The sequence below is a fragment of the Monodon monoceros genome, unplaced genomic scaffold (assembly GCF_005190385.1).
Source record: "Monodon monoceros isolate NGI ecotype Baffin Bay Population unplaced genomic scaffold, NGI_Narwhal_1 Super_Scaffold_7, whole genome shotgun sequence".
NCBI classification, from domain to species: Eukaryota; Metazoa; Chordata; class Mammalia; order Artiodactyla; family Monodontidae; genus Monodon; species Monodon monoceros.
In genome coordinates this window covers 92,120,012-92,142,537 of record NW_021703784.1, presented here as the reverse complement: position 1 = coordinate 92,142,537, position 22,526 = coordinate 92,120,012, and the positions used below count along the sequence as shown (strand labels likewise).

The following is a 22,526-nucleotide window of genomic DNA, read 5'->3' as shown; positions in this document are numbered from 1 at the left end:
TGGCACACAATAGGCCCTGGGTTCCCAGATCTGACCTCACTTGCTGTGTGACTCTTAGCGAGTCTTTTTCTCCTCTTCTCTGAGCCTCAGTTTACCCAAGGGTATAGTGACCGGGCTAGCAGATTGGTGTTTTTGAACCCTGGCTGCCTGGGGAACCCCTGGGAAGATTCTTAAAAACCTCAGTGCTGATTTGAAGTCAGATCCCTTAGGGTGGGGCTAGGCCTTGGTATTTGTAAAAGCACTCGGGTGCATCCAGGGGGCCTCTAAAGCTTGGCCAGCCTGAGGTTCTCAGCCCCGAACAGGGAGGAGCAGCAGGACGTCCCCGGAGCCCCAGTCGGGGTGCAGAGGGCGCAAACGCAGTGGGCGGGCTGGGCCTTGAGACTTTGCCCCGAGATGCAGTGCCCGCTGGGTGTGGGCCACAGCCCAGGAAGCGGGAGCCTGGGCCGAGCAGGGCCAAGGAGGATGTGTCCCATGTGGGGAGGGCATGGGGCTGGAAACCTAAACCTTAGCCCCAGAATGGGGAGCAGTCCCAGCAGAAGTGAGGACTGACAGCCCCAGATGGCATCGGAAGTGGCCGGAGGGTGGATCTTCCTTGCTTCCCTTCATGTGTGAGGGGAGGCCTAGCCCCCAGGGCCCCTCCATCACCCATCCTAGCCTGGTTCCCTTTCATTCAAATCAAGCAGCTGTCACGGGCCTGAGTCCAAACCTGCTGCCTCGGGCAGGGCAGCTGCTGGGAGGGGAAGTGAGCCAAGGTCGCACTTGCTGAGGGGAGTGGCATCTCTGTGCTCTGCTCTGCTTCCCTCCCTCCTCAGGACGTCCACTAGACGCTAGTGCAGCAAGCCTAGCAGACTTCCTGGTGGTGACCGTGAGTAGATCGGAAAGGGCGCTCATCATCATCATTGGGCTTCTTTTCCTCCAGCTTCAAGAGTGAGACAAGGGGCTTCCCCTACCATGTGCAGCACTTAGGACCAAAGCTCTGGGGGTTCGAGTCCCACGCCTATCACTCAGAGGCTGGGTGAACTCGAGCGAGGGACGTTACTTCTCTGAGCCTCATTTCTTCATTTGTAAGGCAGGAAGTTGCTACTGCACAGGGCTGTTGTGAGATTAAGACAGTTTATCTATGCCAAATGCTTGGCCCCACGCCTGGCACATCATGACCACAAACGATAGACACTGGGCCCGGCACCTCCTCGTCAGCACACTTGCCTGACCCACCTGGCTGGTGCCAGGCACACAGTAGGCGCTTCACGCATATCTGACGATCTGCCACTCCTGGCCCTTTTTCTGAACTAGGAAGGGGAGGGGCTGTTGGCCACGTTTTGCTGAGCAGGCAAATGGAAGAACTGAGGGTGTAAGAGGCTTTCTCAGGTCAGGGCAGAGGGAGGGGGCCAGGATGGAGAACAAGCCTCTCTCATCCCCCACCCAGTGTTCTCCAGACAACGGCAGCTTTGTTTGGGGAGGGAGAGAAAATTCCTTCTGGAAACCCCTGCAGAGAGGCCCAAGGCGGAGCGGTCAGCATGCAGGACCTGGGCGAGGCCCAAGGTGGAATGGTCAGCATGCGGGACCTAAGCGAGGCCCTGAGGGCAGCTGGAAAAGGGACCGGCGTTGAGGTTCAAGTACTCGCAGGAGCAGCCCTGCCTGCTGCCCCGGCCCCCTTTCAGAGGCAGCTGGGGCAGGCGGAGCAGAGGGGTCCTTACGCAGGACAGAGATGAAGCTGCTCCTGTCGGCCAGGATCCACACCCCGAAGCCCAGGATCACCGCGCCCAGGACCTGGAAGGAGAAAGGGGCAGTTAGTGGGGGGCCGCTCCCAGCTGTCCCTGCAGCCTGGCCGGGGGGACACAGGGGAGCTGCCTACATCCTTGTCCAGCCCAGGGATGTCAGGGTGGCCTCAGGCCCCGCACCTCAAGTCCAGCCAACTCCAGCAACCCAGACAGCAGGGCCATGAGTGGGGAGGCCCTCCTACGCCCACGTGTGGTCAACCTGAGCATACCGGCTCTGGGGGTGCAGCCTCCTGCCACGGGTACCCTCCTACTTATCTCCTGGCCCTGCCCCAGCCTGGGGGCTGGGAGCTTCCCCAACAAGCCAGGCTCAGGGTGGGGAAACCCTCGGGGGACATGACCTTCAGAGCCCAACCCGTCTTCCAGATCTCTCGGCTCCAAGGCCACCTTCCGCAGGAGGCTTCCTGACCCCCGGGCAGACTAAGGGGCCTCTACTGTGTGGCAACCACCGTGGGATCCTTCTCTAATAGCCTTTCCCTCTGGGTTTAACTCTGCCACTTGTCTCTCTGGCTAGACTGTAAGCTCCCTGAGGGCAGGGCTGGGTTGCATGCAGCTCTGTGGGCCTGGGCGCACCAGGTGCTGAGGGCCCCCGCGGATGAGTGAGTTCATGAACCAAACTGTGTAAAGGCAGGATTAGAAAAGCAAACGAATGGTGGTGGGGACGGGGTAGGGTGGCTGGCATAGGCCCAGGTATTCCCTGCCTCTCTTCCCTCCACCAGGGGGCAGACCCATAACCGGAGCTCACCTCCCCCAGCCAAGATCAGCCCAGCAAGATCCCATTAAGCCAGCCAAGGCCTGGGAAGGGCCTGCAGTCTGGGCAAAAGCACAGGTTCCCTTGAGGGGATGGAGGTGGGGAGGCTTGCATCACCCCATAAGTTTGGCCTTTCCCTGGGGCCTGGCCTGGGTCTACCTGGGGGATAACCCACCTTCAGGGTCCCAGCATGTCACCACCCACCTTTACTACCAGCCCTGGGTCCCCGCCTCAGCCATCATCCCGTAACCTCTGGTGCAAGAGCAGTAGCTACTGATAACGCCCTCAGCCTGGGATGAGCCGCTCGGTCCCAGGGGTTTATCAGCCTTGCTCTACAGATCTCAACCACCAGAGCTGGGACGCTGGGTAAGGTGAATGGGGCATTTGCCTCACATGTGAAAATTCAGGGGACACCAGAAACACTCAGGAACCAAGATAAATGAGTTTATAGCAATCATTTTTAAGAAATGGAAATTAATGGGGGGAAAATAATCCATCATGATGAACAAAATATCAAGCTTTTCAATAAAGACAGGCTTGGTGTTCCTGATTTTTCCTTTTGAAAAGGAGCGGGGCCCCGATGTGATGCAGTGCCGTGCTGTTTCTGATCCCAAAGTGAGTGCCTCACTCGTCTCGCCCTGGCCCAGGTTCCTTAAAGATAACAGCAGCTGACGACCAGGAAGAGAAAAGCACAAGGACCTCCCCACATTTGTCCCCAGCCACTCACTTGTCCCCTCCTCTCTCCTTGTCAGATGGGCCCTGTTATCGTCCTCACTTGACAGATGGGGAAACTGAGGTCCTAACCTCACCCGAGGTCACCCAATTCACTCATCAGGGGCTCCAAGTCAGGTCTGACTATACAGCTACGCCAGATGGTGGCACATGAGCTGCAGGGATACTTCGGGTCCGTCCCGGGCCTTAGCCTAGAAAGCCAGTCCCTGGGGAGAGGAAGTGCCCACCCGAAAGTGGGGGCACCTCAGACTGCACAGCTTGCGGGGAGGAAGGTGGGCTTTACAGGACCCGGCAGTTAGGTTCCCAAAGACTCCTGAAGCCCTGCTCACCCCAGCCTCACACCTCACAGCACAGCTGGCCCGTGGTCTGCCCCTGCCACCTCAGACCCACGTGGCGGAGCCCCTGTCCGCTCACCTCCTGCACTCACGGGGCAGGGCTGCAGGGGGAACAGTCCTCCCAAATAGAGAATTCAAGACAGGGCAGAAACTTCCCTCTGGGCAAATATAATCCCAAAGAGAGTAAAATCCCAGACTTCCCAGCCAAGCTCCTCGGCTCGCCTCCCGGAACCCAGGGAGCGAAGTACCTGGCGCTGCCATTTCAGCTCCCCTGCACGTCTGATGACTATGGCCTGAGCGCCAGGTGTGGCTGGATCAGCACCAGCCCACGGGACAGCCAGAAACGAGGCCAGGGCAGGGGGCCAACCAGACTGGGGGAGGAACCACAAAACCCCCTTTCTCTGTGAACCACGACTGGGGCCACGGGACACACCCCACATTAACCCACCCCACCCAGACCCACCAGAATCTCCCGACAGGAGCCAGGAGTCTCACAGCCAGCTTCCTACCCCCAGAACGGCCACGGCAGCCGCGGCCTCAGGGTCTCCTAGGATCTGAGAAAAGCTGACGACAGGGCAATTTTCTGGGGAGTTTGGGGTCCGGAGGGAGTGAAGGCGAGGAGGTACACGTGTACCCGCATGCATGCATGAGCACACACGGCAACCAGAGTGATTCTGCCAGACCACGAGTTCAATCATGTAACCGCTTCCCACTGTGCATGAAACAAAGACCCAGATCCTTCCTGGAAGGGCTACGCGGCCCAAGCCCCGGAGAGGCACGCGCTGGCCCACTCCCCCTGTGCTGGACTTCCGCTCCTGCTGCCGGGACCCCGCTCTCCCCAGCCTCACACAGAACTCCAGGCAGCTCTTACTGACCACCCTGACAAGGTCAAGTGCCTTGTTATCTGCTCTCTCTTAGGGGCCATATCCTTCTTTCCCAGGAGCGCCTACAACTGCAATTTTATCATCCATTGGAGTAAGCATTTGATCGAAGCCCATCACCCCCCAGAACATAAGCCCTGTGAGTGAAGAAGTCGCGGCTCTCCTGCTGGCAAATGTCCAGCCGGCACCCAGGACGGGGTCTGAATACACAGGGGTGTCAAAGACACATTTGGTGGAGAAGTATTTGTGAATGAACACACACACACACACACACACACACACACACACACACAGTCTCCTCTCACTCTTTCCTTTCCCTCTCACCCTCCTGTGATAAAAGCTTCCCCTCTCCCCCACTACATCCCCTCCACCACCATCCTGATGGGCCCCGTCCTGGGCCCCAGCACACAGGGAGTGAACACCTGCCCCCCCAGGGCCCTGGAGTGGCTGGGAGGAGGCCAAGCGAGACCGGTCCCCAGAGCTCGGGCCCAAGGGAAGCTCTTCTAGGCTCTGGTTCCATAGGCGAGACTGGGAGCGGAAGGGATGCCTTGGCCCCAAACCATCAACCCCTCTCCCTTTCTCCATGAAGTCTCTACCTCTCTCCCTCCCACTGCATGGGGGGAGAGGGGGTGTCTGTGCCCTTGAACCCCAAGCCCCGCCACCTCCTAGGCTATAGCCCAGACTCCTCCCTCCAGTCCCTAGAGCCCCAGGGACAGAACCACAGGGCTCCCACACTCCCCACCCCACCCTGGCCAGCTGGCCCTTAAAGCTGGGCCTCAGCCTGGGAGCCAAGTGCCTGCCAGGAAAGGCGTGCCTGTGTGGGCAGCCACTTTTTTCCAGAAGCCTGGCCCAGCTGGGAGGGACCTGACTGCCAAGCTGCGAAACCCAGGTGCCCAGGCCCGGCTGCCATCAGTGGAGGGCCAGAGCTGCAGTGGGGCCCCAGTGCCGTCCTTGAGAGGGGAGCTGGTGTCGGAGCCAAGGTGGACGACCAGTAGGGCAGGCAACACCAGGGCTGTCCACGTGCATGTGCGTGTGTGTGTGTGTGTGTGTGTGTGCGCACATGGGTGTACTTGTGTGTGCCAGGAACACATTTGTAAGTATCTGTGTGTTGGGTTAAAGTTATGAGGGGGAGTTTAGAAAGATTATTTTCCAAACTTTCTATAATCCTATGTAACTTGTAATGTAAAACTTTTTTTTTCTACAAGAAATTCATGTCTGTTGTAGAAAATTTGGAAACTGCAGAGAAGCAAAAAGAATAAAACCCAAATTCCCAGGAATCCCAACACTAACATTTGGAGGTATTTTCTTCTCCTCTCAAAAATATTCACGTATGTGTACATTTTAAAAACTAAAATTGAATCATAATAAATATCCTATTAAAAAATCTGATGTTTTTAACAGTATAGGGTGAACCAACACCATGAGAGGCCACAGTCCCCAGCAGCACTCCTTTGAAGGTCTCTCCAGGCCACTCTCCCCACAGCCCCACCCCCATCACACACACTCACACTCTCACACATGCACACTCATACACTCACACACACACTCGCTCACACACCCACACCCTCACACCCATATATACTCACACATACACACACTCACACACATATATACTTACACATAATCTCACACACGCGTGCGCGCACACACACACACTCATTCCATCATCCTGGCAACTCCAAGGCAGGAGTCTGTCTTGCCAAACCAGAGAGGAAAATTGGGGCCCCAGGAAAAGCAGCTCCAGATGTGCACAGAGCTTATATCTGGGCGGCCCCGGGGCTCATGACCGGGTGACGCCTGCCAGGGTGGGTCTGGGGAAGGACCACTGTGTCCTCACTCCAGCCCAGAGCCGAGCCTCCTCTTGCCCACTCTCTGGGAGCTCCAGGGACACCCCCCACCGTGTGGGTGGGAGTGTGATGGGGGCAGTTGAGACCCAGACCTGTTAACAGGCAAGTTCTTCAGAGCGGGTGGAGGAGGATGGAGAGTCGGGACAGGACGAGAAAGATCCCAGAGGCTCCCCTACAACTTCCCGATGAGGAGTCAGGGAATGCCCCGGGGGTTCTCCTCTCCCCACGCCCACCTCCGGCCCTGAGAGCCCGGGTGTGGTGGCCTCGGTGCTCCAGGAAGGGGGAAGGCTGGGGGAGCCATCCAGTACTCTGCCATCCAGCCAGCTGGGAACGCTGGGAATCTCCTCACTGCTCCCACCTGCTTCCATTTCCAACAGTCTGGCCTCAGCCCCCTGACCCCAGCCACACCCCACCACCATCCCCAGGCTGGAGGGTCTTGGACTGGGACGTACCCGGGAGGAGCATCTCTTTTGGAGGCATCTGGGTAGCACGGGTCATACTTACAAAGAAGAGCAAGTTGAAGAGGAAGAGGAAGTATTTGGTGACTTTGATACAGGCTGACCCCATCCTGCTGGTCCGGGAGCTCCCTGCGGAGAAGGCAGGTCGGTCAGCGTGGGGCGGGACCTGGCTGGGGGCTGGGGAGAGGAGAGGGAATCAATGCTGGTGGGTACCCCAGACCCACCGGCCCCAGATCATCCCAGCTCACCCCCTCCCCACCAACTACCTCATGAGGTAGGTACTAAGGTCAGGTCCTGTTTCAGGGGACCCGGAGGCCCAGAGAGCTTAGATGACTGACCCAAAGCCATGCAGTAGGGTGTGGGGGGTAGGTGGCAGCTGGGGTCTGGGTCAGCCACTTCACCAGGGCTCAGCCTAGAGGAAAATTATGGAGGAGACCCTCAGGCTCCCTGAGGCCAGAAACCCCAGGAATGGCCACGGCCCTCAGGCCCCATGGGGCTAAGGGAGCCAGCACAGGCAGCTGGGGCCGAGACAGCTGGACTGGGACAGCTGTGTGGGCAGAGCTGGGCTGGGGGGTGGGGAGAAGCAGGTCACTGAGCAGAGGGAACAGAGGGCCCAAGGCATGGGCTTTATCCCTTCTTCCTCCTGCAAGGGTGCAAGGCAGTCCTAAGCCTTGTGACTCTCCCCTGTCCACACGGAGGTCCCCTTGCCCTTCTCGTATCATTTTTGCCAAGTGGGAGCCCAGCTTCGACTTTACACCTCCAGTGACCGGGGTAGGGGAGTTAAGGGGGAGATTCGGGCACAGCATGAAGCAAAGCCTCCAACGAAGCAAAAGACTGCCTGGCAACGAGCAGCCCGTCACAAGTGGCATGGAAGCAACATCTGACTAAAGACTTATGGGGAATTCAAGAGCTACGTGGGGAGATGAGACTGAACACTCCTCCAGGCTCCAGGGTCCAAGACCTGGGTCTGAGAAATGCGGGGACAGCAGTGACTCAGAACCAGGGAAGTCTGGCCTCAGCAACTCCACCTGGGGCTTCCCCCAGGCCCAGAGGGGGAGAAAACAAGGGCTTCCCCTCCGTGCCCTCCCCCCACCCCCGCCCCGTGTCAGGAGATCCAGAGATCTGAGATCCTGAACCCAGGCCTGGCCCCAGGAAGGCCTGCTGGGGATGGTCCACATGAAGGAGAGCTTTGTTTCCTCTCTCCCCTCCCAGCGCAGCGCCTGACAACCACAGGCGCTTCGTAAGTGGGTGCGGAGTGAAACAGCAAGAGAGGAAGGAGTCTCTCACCAAAGGAGGCCTGCTTTTCTTTCCTATCAGGGACCTGCTTGAGTCTCTCAGCCCCAAGCAGCTTATAGATAAATCATCATTTCCCCAGAAGAACTCCAGCACAGCATTTGAGCGGGCAGCAGCGGGAACGGGACGCTGGCTGCATTCTTGTGAAACTGGAGAAGTGTTGAAACAGTCCTTTGGCAACTGATGTCCGCCAGCCGTGTTGCACAGGCAAGGGAGTTTCTCCACTCTCCGGCTCCCACATCCTCCGCTCAGGCTGGGTGTCCAGGGCAGCCTTGCTGGGCGGCGGGTTTTCAGAAAGGGGCAGTTCTTAGACAACAGTGAACACCTGGCCTCCCCCCGAACAGCATCTGCTCTGGACAGCCATTGGCATGTGTCATCCCTTTAATCCTCACGACCTGCCCAGAAGGTGAGGAAGGTCTTCCTGTCCTGGGGAGCATGGGGGTGGGGGGACAGCCTCAGAGAGATGAGGTAACTTGCCCGAGAAACATAGCTCGTTAGGCAGTGGTAACTCCCGAGGTCAAGATCTGTGAAGGGCTGCCTTCCGGGGAGCGGCCAAGGCTGTATAAAGGGGTCTCTGGGGATGGCTGGGATCCCATTGTCCAGGTAGGTGGTGAGCACCAAGGTCACTGCTCAAAGGAGCTCTGGTGCGTGGGCAAGGAGGCAGAGGCTGCTCGGCTGGTATCCCCCGATTCTCCGGGCACCCCCGCTGGCCTCTTGTCACTCACACAAACTGAAGTAGGCGTAGGGCAAAGAAAGCCCTTCAGCATCCTACAAGCAAACTAAAGCTCAGAGCGGTGAAGCAGCTTGCCCAAGGCCACATGGACCAGCAAGGACAGAACCCAGTCCTCCTGGCCCCTTAGGCCGCCTCCTCCTCTCCAGGAGGCAGCTGGGTGGGTTCAGACACTAAAACAGGAGCCAGGCAGCCCCATGACTGGCAGGTGGGTTGGCCAATCAGGGCAGGCCCAGAGACTACCTGGGAATCGCCTGAGGGAAGAGAAGGGGCTGAGAATCAGAGCCCGGGGTGGGTGGCTCCAGGGCCTGTTGGCCAAGATCCAGGATACAAAGTGTTTCTGCCCCGCAAGTGTTGACATTCCCCGCTCACAGAAACAGGGAGCAGGAGTTGAACACGTTCTCCATACTGGGCAGAAGCTGGGCGGTTCCACGAAGGGCTAGGAGTCAGCTCAGTCTGGGGACGTATCCAGGTTGCCCCATGATGGGGTCTGGCATCAACCTCAGGGAGCCCATAACCACCACCAAGCCCCGAGGAGACCCCAAAGTCGGATTCAGAGGGCTTGGGGTTACGCTCTAGCTCTGCCCGCCCACCCTGAGAGGCCTGAACCTCAGTTTTCTCATCCACAACAATAAGAATAAGGGTTGGTATAGGGCAGGGATTAGCCAGGTGGGGCCTGTGGATCAAATCCAACCCACCGCCTCTATTCTGTGCGTCTTGCAAGCTAAGAACAGATTTTTCATTTTTAAATAGCTGGGAAAAAATAAAAAGACTATTTTGTAACACGGAAAATTAAAATAAATAAGTTCAGTTGTATTGGCACCCAGCTGTATTGTCCACGGCTGCTGTCACAGGCAACAGCAGAGTGGGCTGGTTATGACAAGAGGCCACTGCCCCGCAAAGCCTAAAACATTTACTGCCTGCCCCCTTATGGAAGAAGTTTGCAGGCCCCTGGGGCAGGGGATCAGATGGCACACACACAAGTGTCTGTGAAAGGTGGCAAGGATTAGGACTGCCATTAGCTCGGGATCTTGGGGGAGAACGAGCTGGGCGGCAGGAATCGAATAGACAAGGGTTCGAATCCTAGCTCTGCCAATGCACAGCCACAGAGAAAGGACTCACAGGGCCTCGTTTCCCAACTGAACCCCCTGTTATAAAGAAAAGTGAGATCAGCGCCTCGCACAGTCGGGGCTGGATGAGCTGGAGCTGGGTAAGTGTCTTTATGGGCACTTGTGGAAGGAGTGAAGGGTGAGCGTTTCACTTGCTCATGAAACTAAACAAAGAGAGAGTCTCCCAATATTGTGCTTTACAGAAACCCTAGAAAGTCTGCCCATGCTTTCCTGTGAGGATGTCTGGAAAGTCACAAAACAAGGGAATGAGATGCAAGTACCTCTTATTTGGAAAATTCTGGAACAGGCACTGACAGCTCTGTGAGCAGTAGGAAGGAGGTGCTGATTTTATGTTATACTCTATAGCAGGTAAACTGACCATTTCTAAGCAACTCCAATTTAAATTGACCAAATATATAATTTTATGCCAAATCAGTTTATACAATGGAATTATTATGCTACCAATATTTTACTAACTCCTGCTCATCCTTTAATACAGACCTCAGACATCCACCTCCTCCAGGACACCTCCTACTCCAGCCACCCTTGTCACCACCATCAGGGCCACACGCTCCCCACCAACACATATGCTGGTTAGGAGCCCTCCCCCTCTGCTTCCTTCCAATAGCACTGGATACTAGAGCAGTTCCTGCGATGGGCTCTGGCATCAAACTGCCTGGGTTTGAATGATATTCTATCACCTTCTAGCTGTGTGACCTTGGACAAGTGACTTAACCTCTCTGAATCCCAACTAACTCATCTGTGAGAAGAGGAAAATAAAACCTTTTTGGCAGATTTGCCCAGAGATTAAATTAGATAATGTGGGTAAAATGCCTGGCATGGAGTAGGTTTTCAATAAGTGGAGGTTACTATTATAACCCATGATGCTGTACAGTAATTTTCTACTTACTTGCCCATCTCCCCCATGGACTGTGATAGCTTGAGGGGAGAGACTATGTATTATTTACGAGGTCAAAGTAGGCTCCCAACAAATTTGCTGAATGAAAGACTAGATGCATGGATGGAGGAAGGGATGGAGGGAGAGAAGGAGGGATGAGTACATGGATCAAGGGATAGATGGGGGATGGAGGGATGGGTGGATGGAAGGAGGGATGAGTGGAGGGATGGTTGGGTGGATAGATGGAGAGGTGAAGGGGAGGGGAACACCAGGACTTTCAAGTACTCAGTCACACAAAGGGAGTCTGAGCTCCACTGCCCCTAAATCAGCTGAGACTCTCTTTTCAGCCTTCTTCTGTCTTCCCCCAAGGGGTGGGGTGGGAGATGTGCAGGGTGAGCACCCTGAGCCACCTCTGCATGCCAGGACCCACAAGCAAGGCTCCCTCGCCTTCCCCGGAGCCCCTGGGGAAGATCCCCTTCTTTAAGGGAACCTCTTGTCTGTGTTGGGGCTCTGTGAGTCCACCCCTGCAGAGTAGGAGGTTGGTTTATCCTTCACTTGAGGTTGGGGGAGGAGCCCTCCAGCCTTACCCCAGAACCTGGGTGTCCCTGAATAGCCTTGGGGAAACCAAGTGGTGCGGTGGTGCAGCCCCTCAAGTCCAGAGGTTCGTGCTCGGCGCCTGCTCTGATGGGACGTGCTGTTTGAGGCCCAGCACAGGTGACTGTCCCCGGACCTCCCCGCCCCCCGCCCCGGACCTGCCTCCTCAACGGTCAAACAACAGGCTGGGACCAGGGCAGCAGCATTTTCCACAGTAGTTCTTCCAAACACAAGTCCTAGAAGACACGCCCTTAAGAACAAGAGTCTTTGCTGTCACCAAGTTTGTGGAGCGCCAATTCTCCCCGAGTCACTGTACATTAGACACTTAGTGTCTCCAAGACACCTGGCAGTAAACACTGCTGACTTAAAACCATCTTTCACTCAACAGCCTAACATCACGTGGAATACATATTAGGCCCTTGAGGGTCCCTTGGGGGCCAGGGCTCCTGGACTCTATGTGCTGCAGGATTCAAAGGAGGCGAGGAGATGCACGGCCCTTTGACCCACTAGCTGGCTCAGACCCAGCACCTGAGAGCCATGCTCGGGTCTCTTCCCCATTCCCCTCATCCCACAGCCCACATGCGTCTCCTCCAATCCACCACCTCTTCCGGCCCCATGCCTCACCTCCCCCCTGGACCAGTGCAGCTCCCTGACTGGTCACAGGCTCCACTCCTGCCCTTGTCAAGCTGTTAGGCACACTGCAGGGAGGGCTCTTGGAAAAATGCTAACTAGATCTTGTCACTCCCTTGCCTGCAGCCCTCCAATGGTGATGTAGCTGACACTTTGCTATAAAATCCAGACTCTTATGTGGCCAGCGGGGCCCTGCCTGGTTGGCCCTGCCTCTCCTTGGTCCTCAGCACCTCCGTCCTCCCCATCCCACCTTCATCCCTAAGGCCGCTCTTTCTTATTGTTCTGTACACCAGGCCCCTGCCCACCTAAGCGTCTTTGCCCTCACGGCTCCTCTGCCAGGAGCATCTTCCCCCAAAGCCCCTGGCTGGCTCCTTCCCTTCCTATAAGTAGACTGAGCTACTCCTCCCAGAGGCCCTACCCGAACACCTGATCTATACAGCAGGCCTCAACTCTAGCTGCGCGTTAGAACCAAAATATGCCCATGCACAGCCGCCTGTCCTTGCCCTATGCAAGTCATCAGACTCTTGGGTATGGGGGCTTCCCTGAGAACTCTAAGGAACAGCAGCTTTGACACCTGAGCCTGTCACATGACCCTGCTCATTGCAGTCATCCTACTGGTCCACTGGGGTATCCGGAGCCCCCATTAGAATATGGTTTCTTCAGGGGAGGGGCTGTGTCTGTCTCACTTGCCCCGTACCCCAGAGCCTAGGACAGTGCCTAGCACGTAGTAACCCCTGGATGTGTATTTGCAGGAAGAAGGAACAGAAAGGGGAGTCTGGGCAGGTCAGGAAAGGTTTCTTAGAGGAGATAAGAAAAACCAACTTTGATCCTGCAACTGGAGGTTTCTGGGCCTTAAAAATGACATCATTGGCTTGTGGGGAGGGGGTTGCTTCCTCCCAGGACTGGATTTTAATCTCCTTTGGGTCAGAAAAGCCTGATAGAAGCCGTGAACCCTCTCTCTATAAAGATGCATGAAGACAGGCAGGCACACGCTTTCATCCGGTTTCAGGGGCCCACTAACCCTGGAAAGCCAGGACTTACTTTCCCCGTCTCCCAGTTGCTTGAGAGCAGTGGCCCCCAGTCTTGGCCATACATTAGAATTATCCGGAGAGCTCTAAAACGTGCTGGTGCCTGCCCCGCCAATCCCCTCCCCCAAGCCCCTGAGATCCTGCTTTAATTGGCCTGGGGTGCAGCCTGGGCATTGGGTTTTTTTTTTTTAAGCTTCCCAGGGGATTCTCATGTATTGAGACCCAGCATGGCCTGGTCCCTCTGCTCTGAGTGGGATGCAGGAAGGCCTGGGGTCCCGGGTGCAGCAGGTCCTGGCCGGGGAGAATCTCACATGAAGCTTCCTGGACCTCTGCTCCATCCTCCACTTCCTGAAGGCACATTCCCCGCATCATTCACCAGAGAGCGATATCCACTGTGCAGAAGACTTTTGAGATCATTGCCTTTCTCAGAGGGGCCAGAGAAAGCAGGAGACCACAGGTCACAGAGCAAAATCAGGGCTGCACACACAGTGGAGGACCTGCAGATTCCTGGTCCAGGCTTTTCTCTTTCCATCTGCTGTCCTGCCCCAGCTCACCGGGCCTTCCGCATAGAGATTGAAGGAGAACTGGACTCAGAGTCACACAGCAGCCCTTGGTTCCCACCCCTGGATCTGCTACATACGGGCCACGTAACCTACAGAGCTGCCTCCTTATCAGTGAATGGGGAGACTAAGCCCACCCACCCCTCACAGGTGTGAAGGTGAACTGTAACCAGGCTAGCACCTAGTAGGGCTCGATCCATGCTGGCACCCTGGCCCCCTCCTCCCTCCCACTCTCTCTGCCTGAAGATGCCAACTCTGCCACATCTTACCAGCTGTGTGGCTTTGGGCAATCACTTCACCCCTCTGCCTCAACTTTCCCACTTGTAAAATGGACTTAATAATGGGCTACGTACGGTGAGGCTTACATGAGTTAGTGTCCATAAAATGCCTGGCACCTAGTAAGTGTCAAGTAAAAGCCGCCAATTACGATGATGACGATGATTATCTGGAAGTTGTTGATTTCATGATCAACAGTCTGAAGCCCTCTGGGGGCCTAGATCCAGCCTCCAGATACACGCCCAGCCTGGAGGCTTCTGTGCCAGAGAGTAACTACTGCTGCTCTCAGGCAAGGGGGGTGGGGTGAAACAGGGCAGGGCTGGGCCACCTGAGGAAGGAGGCCTCTGCCCTCCACAGGGTGGGGGGGGGCCTCTGTCCCTAAGCCTCCGGGCTGTGCCTCAGGGCGTCCAGCCAGTTTGGTGAGTCAGACAACTGATCCCGTGGGAGCTCAGTCAGCTTGGAGAGAAAGTGGAGTGAGAAAGCCTGGCCTGGCTGTTCTACTCTGGAAACCTGCCTGTCAGCAGACACTCTACCTGCAAGCTGGTTCTTGGCCACCCAGCTCTGCAGTTCTCTGGACTTTGTCCCGACTGCCCGTGAAAAGAGACTGGTCACAGGTGGCTGTGTTTGTTTTCATGTGTGACAAGTGATGTGTTTCCTGAAACCCACGCTGACTCCAGGGGCTGGCTTTTTGACCTTCCTACTACCTTATTTTTCCATCTTGGGTCTTACCTTTTCCCCTTGTTGTTAAAACAGAAAAATAAAAATAAAAAGCTGTTACCCGGGACCTCCCTGGTGGCACAGTGGTTAAGAATCTGCCTGCCAATGCAGGGGCCACGGGTTCGAGCCCTGGTCCGGGAAGGTCCCACATGCCGTGGAGCAACTAAGCCCGTACGCCACAACTACTAAGCCTGCTCTCTAGAGTCCACAAGCTACAACTACTGAGCCTGTGTGCCACAACTACTGAAGCCTGTGCACCTAGAGCCCGTGCTCCGCAACAAGAGAAGCTACCGCAATGAGAAGCCCACGCACCACAACAAAGAGTAGCCCCTGCTCGCCGCAACTAGAGAAAGCCCGCGCGTGCAGCAATGAAAGACCCAACGCAGCCAAACATAAATTAAAAAAAAAAAAAAAAAAAAGCTCTTACCCTGGCAACCAGAAAATCAGGAGGCCATAAAGCATGATTAGGATCTCACATTTCCTTCAAGACTTAGGTTTGAATCCCAGCTCTGCTTCCTCCTGTGTGACCTTAAGCAAGGGAGTTACTGAACCTCTCTCTGAGGCCAACGTCTCATCTCTAACATGGGGATACTAGCAGGACCCCCTGTCTCGTAGGGTTGTTGGGGGACTGAGATGGGGCAAATAAAGAGCTCTGGGGGCACTGTCAGCTGCTCACAACGCAAGTGAGCAAACCCCACCACCACCAACACCATGGGGTGGAAGAAACACATCCAGATCAGACCTCCCCAGGAATCCCAGGATTTTAGAGCCCAAGGCCTCCTGTTTGTCTTATAGAGGCTGAACCCAAGGAGCAATGATCCCAGGAGCCGGTGTGACAGGCTCCTGTTCTCCTGAGGACCTTAACAGCCTGAAGCTGGGACTGACCCCTGACATTTGGGGGAAGGAGGCCAGGGGTAGCAGAGGAATGCAGGCCACCAGCCACCCTGGCCAGACTATGGCAGTAGAGTGACAGCACTTTTTCATTTGTATAATGCCATTCCCACTGTCTCTCGTTTAATCTCTGTAACAACCCCCTGAGATATTACTACCCCTATTTAGAAGATGAAGAAACTGAGACTCAGGTTCAGTGACTTGCCTAAGGTCACACAAGTAAGTGGCTAAGCCCTGATTGAACTTCAGGTCTGACCTGAGACAAGAGCTCCTTTCTCTTCACCTGCTGCCAAAGTGAATTAGGTCAATGGTGGAGCCCGCCTGCTCCACCCTGCCACACCTCAGTCTGCTTGCCTGACACCTCATCTTACCCCAGTTCTGAGGCCTGACTCTTGGCTTCCGTCAGGAAGGAAAAGATCAGCCCCACCAATCCTGGCCACACTGTTCCTTCACTGGCTGATGAGGCCAACAGATGTGGTCCTTCCTTGCTTTTCTCTGAAACCCAAGCAATGAGACCAGAGGGCTTTCAGCATGAAGAAGGGGCCACTCTGACAGAGGGTGCAGTTTTGGGGAGAGCAGACACTTTGAAACTTGCAGCTTCCCCACCTGGCCCAGCGCAGCCAAAGGTTCAAGTTGAGGTTGAGCCATAGTCTCTGACCTCTCCCTCTCCGTGGCTCCCCTTCCTATTTTTTGCAGGCTGCTTGGGCCCCATGCAAACCCTGCTCCCTCTCAACCCCGGGTTCTAAGGCTTGTACACTCAGATTCACAGTGCTAGAAAAGCCTTGGACATCACCTACTTCAGTCTCCAGTTGTAAGATGAAGAGACTGAGGCCCAGAGAGGACCACGAATCCCCACCCTTCTGGGGAGTGTATTTGTACAGGGCAGGGAGGGGACTGGTTAGAGCCGTCAGTACTTCCCAATGTGTTTCACAACATGATACATGTAGAGAAGTACACATATTTGTTCAGCACCCTGATGTGGACAGACAACACTGGGCCTGGTCTGAGGTGACCCACCCAGAGCTCTGTTCCCAGGGCTGAGGAGATAACCAGCCATTCGGGTACATCAGTTGGGAAGCCCTAAGTTAGAGAGATATTTAGGACTATATGAGAGGCTGCCCAGGAGCCCCACAGTCTAGGGGCCCTAACAAGAAGACCCAGATTCCCAGGTGGGCTCTCAGGGGTCAACTACCTTCTGAGGACCCCTCCCCAGCCCCATGGTGGGATGGAGAATAATGAACCAGTTCATAGTATGGACTTTGAATTGAGAGAGACCTAAATTCTAATCCCATTTCGCAGAGCTGTGTAATCTTTGGCAAGCTGCCTACCCCACTGAGCCTCAGTGTCTTTATCTGTAAAATAGGGATATCAAGGCTTGTCCAGGAAGATGGTGGAATCAGCTTGCCAAAGCCTAGAAAGTAAGCATGACAGAGGCAGGAGTCTCTGAGAAGAGGTCATGTTAGGCAAAGAGTCCCTTCCTTACATGGCAGGAGGAGGGTATGCATAGAGACTCTCCCTTGAGATGTGGGACACACAAAGATTCCTACAAACTGACCCTGGAAAGTTATCGTCACCCAAGAACTTGAAATAGATGTCAGGCAGAGGGAGGACTGATGAAATGAATGTTAATGAAAGCATCCCCATGTGAGCGGTGCTTCACAGATCTTATCTTATTTAACCCCACCTCCCCCTGCCATGTGGAGAGCATGGCTTCATCATCTCTGTTTTACAAGCAGGGTGTCTGGGGCTCAGGAAGGTGGTGGCACTTGCTCCAGTCACATGGAGGACAGTGGCCGAGCTGAACTTTGTCCTCCAGACCCTCTGACTCTGGAGTCCAATGTCCTACCTGCTTTGTGATACTGCTCCTTACTGCCAAGCCTTCTCACATGGGGTCACCCAGCATCAAAGCCCGTGGAATCAGAGGACCCAGGAGTGGGGCCAGGTGTCTGCAGGTGTAACAAGCACACAGGGGCTGTGGAACTCTTACCCTACACCAGCCAGCTATGGCAGTGGTGGGTGCAGAGGGCCAGGCTGAACCACCAGGATGTGAGTGAACCCAGGCCTAACCCTCAGAGGCGACCTCAAGGGGGCAGCAAGCCTCCCCCCAGAACCGCTCATGGGTCAGAAGGCCTGAGGGGCTGCCCTCCCAGAGGGCTCCCAAGAGGCCATCTCTGCTCAGTTTCCATCCTGAATCAATGCAGTTCTTTGACCCTCCCCCAACTCTGGCTGGGCCGGAGCTGGACACAGGAAGTGGATGGATGAAACCCATCCCTGCCCTCAGGGAGTGCTCAGTCTGGAGAAGGCAGAGACAGGAAACTAAGCAATTACACACCAGCATCATCATAAAGCAGTACGGTGATTCTACCCAGCCTCCAGCTCTTCCTCTGTGGGACAGGATGGGCTCTTTAGAACACAGCCCTCAGTATTCGATAACAACAAAAGCTAATGTTTTTGCAGTTACTATTTGAGAAATTGTGCTAAGCGCTTCACATGGCTTACTTTATCCTTGCAATTACGCTATGAGGTAAGCACTGCTTTTAACCCCATTTCACAGTTGAAGAAACTGAGACTCAGGGTGAAGGGACTTGCCCATGGTTACACAGACCATAGGGCTGGGAGTTGAACCCCAAAACCTGACCCAGAGCCCCTGAGCATTACTGTCATGCTGCGCTGCCTGCAGAAATGAAGTTATAAATGATACGTAATTAAAATAACCTCACCAAGGCCCAACCTACATTAACTGGGCTTCACAACACAGCCTCCAGACCCAGCCAACTGAAGACGCTCTGGGAAGGCACTAGGCATCAGGGATCAGCTCACCCACCCATCCCAGGGCCTGGCCAGCTGGGCACAGGTGGCTAACAAAGGGTTACCCTCTGGGTCAGGGCAGCGGAGATGGAGGCTGGGAGCTGGGTGTGGGGAGGCTGGGAGCTGGGTGTGGGCCCTCCGCAGGGTGGCAGGGTGATTAGGGAGAAGGAGGGGGGCTCTAATCAGGGACCTTACATGGCAGCAGTCACAGCACACACCCTCCAGACCCTGGGTTCAGGAAGGAAGAGATGGGGCCCCTGAGATGCCACCTCCTCTGAGCAGCCTTCCCAGAGCATCCTCCTGCACAGACGCTCATGGAGCACCATCTGGCAGCCCCAATCATCTTGGCATGAGTAGTTAGGGTGGGCATCGGACGAATGTGGGTTCAAACCCTGGCTCTGTCTACCCATCACTGTCACTTAACTTTTCTGAGCCTCAGTTCCCTCATCTATAAAATGGGCTAATACTTCCTACTTCCCAAGCTGTGCTTCTCAGCACCTTTCTAGGCTTAAGAGCTATTTTGGCTTTGGGGACATTTGATGAGAGAGAGACAGACAGAGAGGGAGGTGAGTGAGACACAGTAAAGGCAAAGTGCTGCACACACAGGTATACACAGGTATGTTTTCTCTCATGGGTCCTGGGGGGAAAACACAGAAAAGATGGAGAGTGAGGAGGGCAAGGGCAGGTCTGTAACTCCAAGAATTTGGAGGTGCAGCGTAGGGGGTAGAGGGGGTCTTCCACCTGAGACCCAGCTAGAGGCCACTCGGCCAGGGGAGGAGGGGGCACTGCAGGGCCTCTGGGCCCTCCCCACTCTGTCCTTCAGTCCCTCCGCCTCACCAGTCTCTTCCCCTCTGTACCTGTCCCTCTCTCCGTTGGTGGCTTCCTCCAGCCTTCCCCTCTGTCCGTCCCTCCCTGTTTCTGAGACCAGCTCTCAGGCCTCTCCCTCTCATATCCTGAGGGCCTCAGAGCACCCAGGGCACTCACTCCAGACACAGGGCCCGGACTCCAGCACAGCCAGTCCTCCCCGTGGCGGGCACCTGGCTCCAGGAAGGGGTGGCCCGGGGGCCCCAGTTCCACAGTCAGCTGCAGGGGTCCAGGCCCTCCGGGGCTGGGAGGAAGGGCTGCACCTCCCACATGGCAGGCAGAGCCCAAGCCCCAAGTTCCCAGGCAGGGCGGCGGCCATTTAACCCACCCGGACACCTGGTAGTTGGGGCAGGAAAGCGGGTCACAGAGGAGGCCAGCACAGCCTGTCAGGGATCCCTGTCCAGGGCTCCCTGGGCCTCTTGGGTCCTCAGGGATTGCTAAGGAGCAGGGCTGGGACAGTTCCAGCTCCCCTAGACTGGGCTCAGCCAGGGTGGCCTTGGGCCTCAACACCTGCTACACCCTCCAGAGATGCTCTGGCTTCAGAGGCATGGGAGACTGAAGGGGGCATTGGCTGTGGGGCAGGTAAAAAGAGAGGCAGGGGAGAGTGAGAGAGGCAGAGGTAGAGATGAGGGAAGAGAGACAGAGAATGGCAGGCAGAGAAGGACAGACAGATCCCAGGTGAAGGGAGCCTCCCGTGCAGCCAGGGCTCCAGCCCACAGACCTCAGGGCCTCTCTGATCTCCACGGGAAGCCCCCAGGGGGGGCCTGAAGCAAAAACTCACCTGGTGTGCAGGCCTTGCTGGCCCAGGCAGGAACCCACCCTGGGAGCCAGCCCAGCTCTGCCCTGCAGCCCACCCGGGGTGTTCACCACCTTCCCGCCCCCAGTCTTCAACAATGGCCCATCCCTTCCCCAGACCATTCTTCTTAGCCTTGGCCTCCCCCAGATTCTGGGAGCGCCAAGCGGTGCTTGGACAAACACACCCACCCCGTCACACACACACACACACACGCACGCACGCACGCACGCACGCACGCACGCACGCACCCCTCCGGAGACTTGTCAGCAGGCTGGGTCTTTATCACCAGAAAGGTGCTGGAGCCACTCCCAGGCCCTACGGGAGCTGAGGCAGGGTGAGGGACTTGACCTCAGCCCGCAGCGCCTAAGGCACAATGAGTACCCAGGTCCCACACAGCCCCATGGAATCCCCCCAATCAAGCCCTGGGGAGGAAAGAGCAAAGCCCAGCCAGGTCCTCACTATCTCATTCCTCTCCCTGAAACCTCAGCTTCCCCCCCTCAGCAATGGGGACAGTCCCTACGCCAGCCCCAGAAGCAGGGATACTGCCCCTGCAATCCTGGAGACCTAGGACTCCGCCACCCTCGCCTTCTCTCAACCCACTTCCCACTCCCAACTCCAGGGGCGTGCCTACAGCAAAATTCAGCCAAGAATATGAGCACCCACTGAGGGCTGGGGTACGGGGCTGGGCAGAGAGGTCGTGAGTCCCCACTGCGGGCTTTGAAAAGTCCTTTCCCCTCTCTGGGATGACAGCAATTCACTCCTACCTTACAGGGAGGAGACAGGCTTGAGGAATCAGAATGCTCTAGCACAACAAAGGGAAGCATGGTGATTATTATCACCGTGAGAAGGTTCCAGGCCATAGAGAGGTAGGAGGGGTGTGTGCAGACAGACAGAAACGGAAAGGAAAGGGGCTTGGTCCTACTGGAAGGGGTCTGTGCCCCCAGTGAGCCCCAGGGGCCAGGGGTGGGGTTCTGAGAGTTCTCAGCGCAGGGACCTTGAGTCAGGCAGGGCTTCAGGCCTGGGCGGGCTCCCTGAGCTGCACAGGAAGAAACAAGTCCAGACGGATGGTGACCCCGTACGCCAGGCCCAGAGCCAAGAGCACAGCAGCCTGGTGAGCCTCCAGGTGGCCAGAGGGAAAGGGGGCTGTCTGTGTCGCAGCAGGAAAGCGGACATGGAAATGAACTGGGACTGGCCGGACTCCAGGCTCCTGCGAGGGAGCACGCAGCACTTCAGGTCACCTGGATTCCCACCCCCACTCCTCCAGCTCTCCCAGGAAGCCCTGTGTGACCCTGAGAACACAGGTCACAGGCGTATGCCCCCTCCACAGACCTGGAAACTGAGGCTCAGGAGGTACTGTGCCCAGGCTCACAACGTGAGGCTGGCAGAGCCTGTTTGGAGCTAATTCTGTCCCTCTGCCCAATCCTTCCCCTGTTATCTGCCTAGAATATCTCCCAGCTAGAGAAGATAGAGTTCAGGCCTGACACCAATGCCCAACCAGACACCCATCCCAGGGGATCGGGTGGGTGGAGGAGGAATGAAACCCAAGCTGATTGCAGGCTAGGGGAGGGATCTGCACTTCCCGAGCACCTGGAACCCAAGAGACATCAGCGGCAGGTGTTTTGCATATTGCATCTCACGCCAGCCTCACAGTGGTTGGTGAGGAAGATAGCTTTCTTATTTTTATAAAGAAGCCAGTGGTTAGAGAAGTGGCTTGCTCGGGTGGGGCGGGGGGGGAGGGGGGCCAAAGTATGAGTCACAGGTCTGAGGCTGACCCTGAGGGACTCAGCTGTCCCCAGCCCATGCAGACCCAGCGCCCTGAGCCCTGCCAGCCTGGCAGACCCCCCAGGGCTTGGGCCCAATGGAACCACAGTCCCTGCTCTCATGGCCACCCTGGTGAGTTATCTAACCCTGTTAGCCAGTTTACTCATTGGACAGAACCCAAGACAGTTGAGTTGGCTTGGCCACAGGGAAGAAGGCGGCTAGAACTGGGTCTGGAGGGACAAGGAAGACGCAGATCAGGAGATAAGGGATGAGCTGAGGGCATTCAGGCTGAACCACAGGGCAGGGGCACTGAGGCCTGAGAGGCTGGAAAATTCTGTATCGTGTATCTGGAGGGCAGGCACAGTCCTCAGAGCAACCAGGAGCTGAGGTGGGAGGGGGACCATGGCCAGACCCCCCTTCCCACCAGGGACCTCAAATGTCCGGGTCTGGGCAGGAACCGGTAACAGGGGCAGCCTGGACCACCCTATCTTCCTTCCGCACGGTTTCTGGCCCAGAGTGAGGATCTCTGGCCAGCGTTTCCCGGGGTCCTGGGCCCCTGGCACCCAAGAGCCACCACCCCAACTAAGAGCCCTGGGATCCTGAGAATAGAGGAGCTCAGAGTTCTCCCTCTTTACGAAGGATGCAGCTTGGGGTGAGGGACCAGCCTCAGGACGGGGAGCAAAGACAACACAGGTTCAAGTCCTGGCTCTATCCCCTCCTTAGCTGTAGGATCCTGGGTATCTCACTCACAGCCTCTGTCGTGATCTGTAAAATGGGCTCAGTAATAAT

General features: G+C 56.3%; 1 protein-coding gene across 2 annotated transcripts in view; it reads right to left on the bottom strand.

Annotated features, from left to right (window-relative positions):
• Positions 1 to 22,526, bottom strand: part of CD82 (CD82 molecule) — a 51,777-nt gene that overhangs the window by 17,974 nt on the left and 11,277 nt on the right. The window contains exons 2-3 of one of the 2 annotated variants that reach the window (XM_029207461.1): positions 6,829 to 6,959; positions 1,698 to 1,770 (exon numbers count right to left, since the gene is read on the bottom strand). In XM_029207461.1, the coding sequence (XP_029063294.1) occupies positions 1,698 to 1,770; positions 6,829 to 6,891 (136 nt within the window). In that variant the 5' untranslated portion in view covers positions 6,892 to 6,959. The remainder of the gene's footprint in view (positions 1 to 1,697; positions 1,771 to 6,828; positions 6,960 to 22,526) is intronic. The other variant, XM_029207462.1, reaches the window with a different exon arrangement.